Genomic DNA, 9938 nt, shown 5'->3' on the forward strand with positions numbered 1-9938 from the left:
AATCCACACTTGATGGATTATTTAATGATTTTGGTATACTCCTAGCATGAGTTTGCATGTTAATTACAACAGGGATAGTAGGAGAACCCATGCTTGATCTCAAAGGCATGTTATGAGGCATTGTGCTTGATATCACTCTTGAGGTAGGTGTATCCAATTGAGATGTTGAGGGCATGACACATCTACTTGACATATTCTGCAAATGTCAAAAATAAATATTTAAGTGGTATAATATGGTAAAAAACATAATCAAACCCAAACAAACATATGACTGAGTCTTACCATTTGCATTATATTAGGTGTACCAGACGGCATAATTGGATCATGCAAGCTTGGGGGAGCTACTATAGAAATGCCCTATGACAAAAGAAAAAATCACTTTTAAAAAGGTGAAATAAGATAATTAAATGCACAATAACATATATTAGATCTTACCATCGCCATAGTGTGAGAGGTACTCAAGGGCTTACTAGGGGTTGGAACAACTTTGGAGATGGCCTACATTCCATAAACATAAATTAGCTCAACAGGTCACAAAAATTAAGATAATTGGACTTATAAAAGAAAACTTTCAAACTTACCCCCTGCACCATCCTAGTAATGTTTTCCCCTTAACCATTTCTTAGCATCTTAATAAGACCATTTAAGATCAATGGATCTCCCATAGTAGAGTCCGGAGCACTGATAGGCACATCCTTTAAGAAACACATAATGACATAAAATTACAAAATATTGATTAGAAACGGAACAATCTTTTATTTCTTATAAACAATATACATTTTTTCTAATATATAATAATCTATATGTTGTCCATGATACATAACTATAGCATCCATTTCTTAAACTTAAAAAACCTAGAAGGTTGGTAGTACCCAATGTGTAATTTGGAATATGTTATTTGGCTAGGTTTATGTTTGTCATTTTTGTACCCCCCCTCATCTCAATAGTGGCAATGAGTCTACTCTGGCTTTATTTTGATCATTCATTTTATAGAATGAAGATTTGGCCTATTTCTTCTTGGTAAATCTTTGGTGATATTACTAACTATATTTAACATGTCTACTCTGGCTTTATTTTGATCATTCATTTTATGGAATGAAGATTTGGCCTATTTCTTCTTGGTAAATCTTTGGTGATATTACTAACTATATTTAACATGGTGTGGGATAAGGTTGGAGAAAAGTCTTGTTATGGGTGCTCCGTTGTCTAATTTTTCATCCATATACTTTTTCTTAGTTTCATTGACTATTTTTCGCCACTTGTGGATTAATGTCTAATTTTGCTTCTTAAAATCAATCAGCCGAACCTATAGTATATCTAGTTAAATCTGAATCAAAACTTAGTGTAACTTCCCTGCTTTTCTATCAGATTAGATTTTCTTTTGAATATTTTAAATATTGGCATTGGAAGTGGCAATGAACATTGTAAGCTAAATAGCCCATAGGTTATGTCCAATACATTTATTTCTTTATTACTTGTCAAATTCAAAAGTTCTACTTTAAACAATATTTACATATTCTTCATTTCAGTTATTTGCATTCCAACCCCCACATACCTGTTAGTCTGGAACATCACAGTCTACCTTATGCAACAGCGTCCATTTTTTGTGGTATAGATAAGGTTCTTAGCATTTCATTTCAAAATGATAGAGGTTTCTTAACCAATTCCTAAGATACTAGTGCCCAATCCTTGACTAACTGGTTTATAAAAAAATCTTGCCATTATTATAGTGTGGTCAGGATCTCTTCCATAACATTTTTCTAAACTTTTTCTTAACTGTAGCATCCTCCTGGGAAGTCTTGTAGCTTCACCTATGTGAGCATCACCTAGATGAAATGAATACTACCATTGGTTCTCACAAGAGAAAGGCTTATTTGAACCATTGCTCATTAAACATGGGCACAATTTATTTGTCTCAAAAAACTACATAGTTGAATCTTGATAGAAATATCACAACATTAGATTTTACCCTATGTAGCTTCAAATTGTAGACTGTTGCTTTTGCAATGTGAATGCCCAGCAATTACTATCAAGTTATAACCACAAAGGGCTATATTACATTTGTATTTTTATTGCTACTTCATTTTTTGAGTTGTCTGACATCCTCATTTGTTCATTTGAAGGTACAGTGTAAAGTAGAGAGCAAGTGTGGACATGGTTGCTTCAATCAAAATTTCCATTGTTTCATTTCATTCCTCACAGCCTTGTTCTGGTTTCAGACAGCAGTTTCAGTTTTGCAGAAGAAGAAACAAAATGGAAAGCAAAGTCACTACCCAAGGAATTTGAAAGTTATAGCTTTTGATGCTGCACAACCATTTGATTATGAATCGAAGATAAGTAATAAAATCAAGAAGAGTAGTAAGTTAAAGATTGGCATAGTGGGCTTTGGCAGTTTTGGTCAGTTTCTTGCTAAGACCATTGTCCGCCAAGGTCACACAGTATTGGCTTATTTTGGAACAGATCATAGTGAGGTTGCACGTAAGATGGGAGTTTCATTTTACACATATCAAGATGATTTTTGTGAAGACCATCCAGAGGTGATATTGCCATGCATATCTATCATATCAACAGAGTCTGTGTTGAAATCATTTCCAAGTCAAAGATTGAAAAGAAATACATTATTTGCAGATGTCCTTTGAGTCAAAGAGTTTCCATGCAATCTCTTTTTACAGGTGCTTCCCCCAGAATTTGATACATTGTGCACCCATCCTATGTTTGGGCCTAAGAATGGAAAAGCTGGGTGGAGAGGTCTTCCCTTGGTCTATGATAAGCTTAAGATTGGAGAAGGGTTAAGAGCTGAGCGCTGTGAACGGTTTTTTTAAATATTTGCAAAAGAAGGTTGTAGGATGGTTGGGATGTCCTATGTGGAACATGATCGCCATGCAGCTGAAACATAATTTATTACACACACTGTTGGGAAGATGTTAGGGAAATTGAATTTAAAATCCACCCCAATAAATACTAAAGTATATGAGTCATTACTTCGAATGGTTGAGAACACTTGTGGAGATAGCTTTGATCTTTATTATGGTTTGTTTATGTACAATATTAATTCAATAGAGCAATTGGAGAGGCTAGAAATGGCTTTTGATGCTCTAAAGAAACAACTTGTTGGCCAGTTGCACAAGATTTTAAGAACAGAGCTATTTGATGGGATTGCCAGAGGAGGAGTGCCTGAGCAAAATTCAACTCTTGCAGATCCAAAAAACACGAGTCCTTCGGATGCTACAGTTCCATTACAAACAAAATAAATGAATTATCTATTCTCTAGAAACCCAGTAGAGCCATGCAATTTCCTTCTTATCTGTAGCCTAGCAGAGTGTGTTTGTTTAACATAGTTGTTAAAACTTTCTCCCTTTTTATTAGCAGACTTCTCTTGTAAAATTTCCTTTTTTCTGTTTGCTTGTCATTGAATGTCCTTTGAAGTAGAAGATTAGGAATAACATCTTCTCTATGTAATTTTTGGATTGTTTTGTCATCAGAATTAGCTGACTTAGAAGTCAGCCATGATATTCACTATGACCCCTATCAATGCAAGACAAAATGAAAACATCTCCTTTTCTTTTCTCATGTCTTCCATAGAGTGGATGGAACATTTTTAGTAGTGAAAGGCCACATCCTACCAAAGAATGATGGTTTGGATAAGAGAGATGATGGTTTCGATAAGAGAGATCTGGAGAATCTACTTGCTTTCAAAAAGGGCATTACGGCTGACCCCATGAAATCACTCTCCAGTTGGGTTTCTTCTAATGTAGCAAACATATGCTCCTGGAATGGTCTTCTGTGTAGAAAGGGTTGCATAAAAGTTGTGGGCATAATTCTTCCTCACATGAAATTGGAAGGTACTATTTTTCTCGCCATAGCAGCCATCTCGTCACTGAAGATTTTGAATCTCACCAATAAATTTTTCACCAAAAATATTCCAATTGAGCTTGGCCAATTGAAAGCCTTAAGCATTGTAAACCTTATTCATAATGGACTGGAAGGGTTCATCCCTATATCTCTCTCCAATTGCTCGCATGTTCGAGGGATCAGACTTTCTATGAACAACTTGACTGGGAGCATACCTGCAGAATATGGCAGTTTGAGCAAGTTAGATCGTCTGATTTTGTCCTTTAACCATCTGACTGGAAGCATTCCAATGTCTCTGACCAATTGGTCACATCTTCAAGTGATTTCATTTGGGGAAAACAATTAGAAGGGTACAATACCAGCAGGATTTGGCCACCTAGATATGTTGGACAGTCTCTTCTTGGAGAACAATTGTCTAAGTGAAAGCATCCAATTTCTCTGAGCAATTGCACCTCTTTCCTTCAATTGAGCATTGGCTACAACAATCTCACAGGTTCAATTCCCCTTGATTTGGGTTCAATAAAAAATCTGGCATATCTCTACTTTGAAGGCAATTCAGTCAGTGGTAATATCCCTTCTTCTTTCAATAATTGTTCTGAGTTGTACTATATTGCATTTTCTTACAATGGCTTGACCAGAGACATTCTCTCTGAGTTGGGTAGGCTGGACAAGTTACAGAGTGTTTACTTACATTTTAACAAGTTAAGGTAACGGATCCTAGCATCCCTAGCTGTTTTTGTTCCCTTGAAGTATTGTTACTATCCAATAATGTGTTATCCGGCCCCATACCACCTGAATTAGGCAAGTTGAAATAGCTTAACCAAATATCATTATATATCACCATAAAAATCAGTGGCCATATTCCACAATAATTAGTAAAATGTAGTAATCTTCAATGGATTGGCATTTCAGGAAACCGGATCAAGGGACCACTGCCCGTGAGTTTCTCCAAGCTTCCCCTAACAACCCTTGATATAACTTAAAATCTTTTTGAGGGCCGATTTCCAGAGGCTGTCATGAATTAGACTCAATTAACTTCTTTAGAACTTGGTTTGAATGAGTTCAATGGAGCCATTCCAGAGGAGATAGGAATTCTGAACAAGCTCGTCCATTTGAGTTTGGGTCCAAATGAGTTCAGTGGAGTCATTCCAGAGGAGGTAGGAAATCTGAACAAGCTCATCTATTTGAATTTGGGTACAAATAATTGTAATAAAAAAATTGGTATTTGTATTAATTTTAATCACCACAGGCCAAACACATAGGGCTACAAAAGGTTCTAATTGTAATGCAAAAAGTCCATCCCTCCTGTGTGCAACCTTTGAAACCAGCCTCTTATCTCCTCAACATAATAATCTATTATTTCTTGCCCAATTCATCATTTTTCCCTGCTGCTTGTCAATCTCCATTGTATCCACCATGACCAAAAAACCTCATTTATGCATATAGTGTGACCACTACAAGCCATGAGAACACATTATTAAACCAAAAATGTTTTTGGATGAATAAGAAAAAGGCTGGTTACAATACGCAATCCTTGCATGCATCCTCAATCACATACTCCCAAATCAAATTATTTTGGCTACTTAACATTTCTGTAAATTGTGAAGGGGCCTTTCTCAATGTTTGTTTATAAATTAATTAGAAATAATACAATATAGGACCATATTTATGGAACTCAAACCATAGGTTAATTTCTAGCAATATTATTCATTGATTAAGATTGCTTCATAATAGAAATGGCACTGATATTGCAAATGATAAAGACACAAGCATATGCAGACACATCCAATACACCAAATATAGTTATTAAGACTAATCTTTGCCCAGTCCAGAAAATAAAGAGCTAAATTGAGTCAGATATAACAATAGAGAAAAGCATATAATATTAATTGGCCTATCTATTATGGTAGACATGAATATTTATTTCTACTGATAACTTGGTTATTGTCTCTATATAGCTGTGTGAATAGCACATGTCCCCAAATAGTGGCGCTTAATCACCCCTTATTTATTTTTCTGGTGTCTATAGGATACACAACAAAAGGAAACAATTTGGTTGCTTGTACATTTAATTGAAAAATGAAAATATATAATTATATTTTATGAATCCTCACAACAATCATTAAGTGAACATTGTGATCAAATAATGTCATCTTCACAAGAAATTTCCTTATCTGATGGAATATATATCCCATCATTAACAGGACCTAAATCTACAAATACATTGATATTATCATTTTCCTGCTCTTCAAATATAGGTAAATTCAAATCAATAAATTCATCATCTTCATGGACTTCAAGCCCATGTTCTTGCTCATGTCCTTGTGAATCTTCAGTAAACTCATCATGATATTCATCTTGGTCATTTGCGTCATTGGCAATAAAAGTTTCATCATCTCCATATTCATCATCTATTTCTTCAAGGGGAACTTCTTCATCTTCAACTAAATCGTGGCCCTCTATGTCTTCAACAAATGTTACTCTTCGTCCTTTTGGATCATAATCAATCACAAATGACCATCCCTGCTATTCTAAATTAGGAATGAGGAATATTTGTTCACATTGATTTGGAAACACATAAGGTTTAGAAGTGGCTTCAAACCTAGATGTATTAATCATATAGAATCCATTATTGTGCTGAAATATAGTTTTTTCTTCACCCACTTTAATAAGCTTGTACCATTCAACACGAAAAATAACTTTCTTAAAAGAGACAAAATCAAGCTCTATAATATCCTCCACTTCTCCATAATATTGTAGTGTGCTGGTGACTAGTTGTCTATCATTTGCATGTGAATGACATTCTACCTCAAAAGATGCTGAAACTCCACAATCATAAGTTTGTCTCTTTTCATCAACTTTTTTGATGCGGAAATGATGCCCAAAATTCCACATTCCTTTGTAATATGTTACCTAAATTCAGATTAAAAATAACTAATTAGATTCAATGCTACCAAATAGAAATACTATTAAACATTTCGAACATGTTAATAAATATGCATCACCTCCCCGTTGTTCGATCCTTTAATGAAATTCAGTTGTTGCGGTGTGACTTTATTCCTCCCTTTTGATGCATCGTGTTCAATATTTCTCTTTAGCCAATTCCATGTGCATCTATCTGGCCATTTTCTTTTATGGCTTACAGGAAGTCCTCAAGCATAGTTTTGATCATATTTATTATATATGTTGGCCAAAACCATTTCATCCTCCAATTTCTTTTGTTTAGCATACTTCTCCATCCATTCTGACATAAACTCAGAATTGTATGCAATATACAAATGTAATGCCTCCCACTCCTTAGCATCTATAATTAAAAATAGAATTCATAATTATTTAAAACAAAATTCATCTATTATACAATTAAGATAAAAACTACTTTCATTTTTGCATACCTTTTATCCTCTTTGAAGTCCCCTGACCCTCTAATTTTTCACCTTCAAATGATGGAGGTTGGTTATAATTCCATAATAGTGGTGCTTCAAGGTGCAATTGAGGTAAGTACTCACTCAAATGAACCATTGATTGGAATACCATGTAACCCTCAACCATGGACCCTTCTGGGTGAGCCTTTTGCCTCACAAATTGTTTTAAAACTTTCATGTATCTCTCCACAAGCCACATTGTTCGAATATGAATAGGCCCACACAACTCAATCTCTTCTACTAGGTGTACATGGTAGTGCTCTTGAGAATTAAAAAAACTTGGAGGGAAGCATCTTTGAATATCACACATCAAAAGTGGAATATTCCTCTTCCAATACTTGAGGTCATCTTGATGAATCTCTTTAGATGAGACCCACCTACACGTATTCAAGGTATTACAAAAAATTAATTATACATTACAATCTAAAAGTATAAAATCATATGAAGCCATAAGAGATGGTGCATTTGAAGTGATAAGAGTCACCAAAATACCTCAAATATTTGGATAGTTTGTAAATAGCTAATGTCACATCATGGTCAAAACTACTTGGTATTGCTCTAGGCAATACATACTGCACAACCATTTACAAATAACCACATTAAATATGTATTAACATATATTATCTCTAAGATATACAATTTCATAAATATACCTCCAAATAAATGCAATGTTCCCCAAACTTACCTTAATCCAATTGTGCCAATCATGTGTTTTTAGGCCTGAGAAGTCTGATCCATCTCTCGTGAATAAATTTTTTAATGTAGCACCAAAGCCAGAAGGAAATCTTATGATTTTCATTGTATTAATGATGTTAAGCTTATCCTTTGATGTAAAATTCCATGGAGCATGAACAAATGAGTTGTCTCCATGCAACCACATGTTCGGCATGATATTGGCAATTTGCAAATCCTTACGCAACTTTATTTGTGCTTCAAGGTTTGTTCCAGTAAGATGTTTCCACAAACACTCAGCCACATTTTTTCCAATATGCATACTATCAAATAAGTGCACTATTGGTAAGTTCTCATAATATTCTAATTTGTAAAAAATAGACAGTCTTTTCATTCCTAGTGGAAATCCCATGCCATTTCTTTTGTCATACGAGGACTTCCACCTAGCAGGGTTCATCCTTCTTGGCTTCCTCACTTCCAATTCCTTTCCATTAAAATCATTTTTCTCACGCACACGATAGCGATGATTTTGTGGTAAGAATTGTCTATACTCATCATATACAATTTTATTAAGATCTTTTGAGTGTCTATACAACATTTTTGGCCCACATGACGGACAACCATGTTTTCCATTTGTTTGCATCCCTGAAATAAGAATGGATGCCATATTTAGAAAATGGTACAATGAACACGATAATATAAAATTCAAACAATAATTACAAATGTACTTTATATATATTACCACAACAAATAGAGAGCCCTGGGGCATCATGAATTGTCCAGATAAGAATTGCATGAAATACAATGTTTCTATCATTGATGGGTCTTGATACATCATACATATTTACACCATCCCATAACTCTCAAAGCTCATCAATGAGGGGCTCCATGTAGACATCCATATCCTTTACTTTATATTTCCCTAAGTAGAAAAAAAGTTAATTATGGTTTTATCTATAATAAAATATATAAATATATATGTAATCTTCAAAAAATTATTGTATTCATGTTTTATAGTACCTGGTATGATAAGAGTTAGCATTGCATGCTCCTTCTTCGTTGCCATCCAAGGGGGTAGATTGTTGTTAATAATTAAAACCAGCCAAACAGAATATGTTGTTCTGAGATCTCCAAAAGGATTGACACCATCCATTGCTAGAGAAATTCTTGCATTCCTTGGCTCACTATTAAAATGTGGCCATCTTTCATCAATATCTTTCAAATATTTGCTATCTGCAGCCATATGCATGACACCATCATGGCTCCTCCCTTGTTCATGATAATCCATATATTTTGCCAACTCCTTACATTTGAACATCCTCTCAAACCTTGGCTTTAGTGGAATGTGTCGTAGTACCTTATAAGGAACCTTCTTCAATACTTGATCTTGACGGTACCTCCTTGTATGACATACTGGGCACTATTGCAAATTTGCATTCTTTCCATAGTATAGTATATGGTCATTGGGGCATGCATCATATGTTTTGTACTCCATTCCAATATCTTTCATTATTGAAGATAGTTCTCTATGAGAACGAGGTAACTGATTATCCTTTGGAAGTATTTTGTTTGACAAAAGCCTACATGATGCATCAAATGATTCTTATGAGTATACAAGATATTCAAAAACTTAAAAACATCTGGAGAAAATTAGATTGTGGGAATATTAAGTCAAACCTTAATATATTTGTAAAGCATGTGTTTGTCAATCCATGTGTAACCTTCAAGTTCAACAACAACATAATTGTTTCCAATATAGATGTATCAGCATTTGGGAAAAGAGGCATCCTAGCCAACTGAGCTAGGGGTGAATCAATAACTTCTTCTGTAGATGTGTAGAAGTCTTGGATGAATTCATTGATACCATCCTCATGTATGTGCGAAGTGGTTTCATCCATAAATGTGTCTTCGTCTTCGTCTTGAACGTGGCTATCTTCAATGGCATTCATTGGTCCTTCAACAATATTATGAATTGGAAGTGGCTTTTCATCA

The 9938-nt window shown here is 34.7% G+C and overlaps 1 protein-coding gene and 1 pseudogene across 1 annotated transcript; one reads left to right on the top strand and one right to left on the bottom strand.

Moving 5' to 3' along the window:
• Positions 1-2154: 2154 nt before the first annotated feature.
• LOC149544411 (arogenate dehydrogenase 2, chloroplastic pseudogene) lies at positions 2155-3251 on the top strand (annotated as a pseudogene).
• A 2740-nt stretch (positions 3252-5991) lies between these two features.
• LOC149544412 (uncharacterized) lies at positions 5992-9189 on the bottom strand. Its single transcript, XM_089795968.1, has 7 exons — positions 8967-9189; positions 7960-8591; positions 7767-7846; positions 7245-7651; positions 7050-7156; positions 6517-6765; positions 5992-6375 (listed from the first exon to the last, which is right to left on the bottom strand). Exons 1-7 carry the CDS (start codon positions 9187-9189, stop codon positions 5992-5994), a joined length of 2082 nt encoding a protein of 693 aa, XP_089652094.1.
• Positions 9190-9938: the final 749 nt, after the last annotated feature.

This window comes from Cupressus sempervirens, chromosome 8, assembly GCF_028749045.1.
Source record: "Cupressus sempervirens isolate cs-2001-9-10 chromosome 8, ASM2874904v1, whole genome shotgun sequence".
NCBI lineage: Eukaryota > Viridiplantae > Streptophyta > Pinopsida > Cupressales > Cupressaceae > Cupressus > Cupressus sempervirens.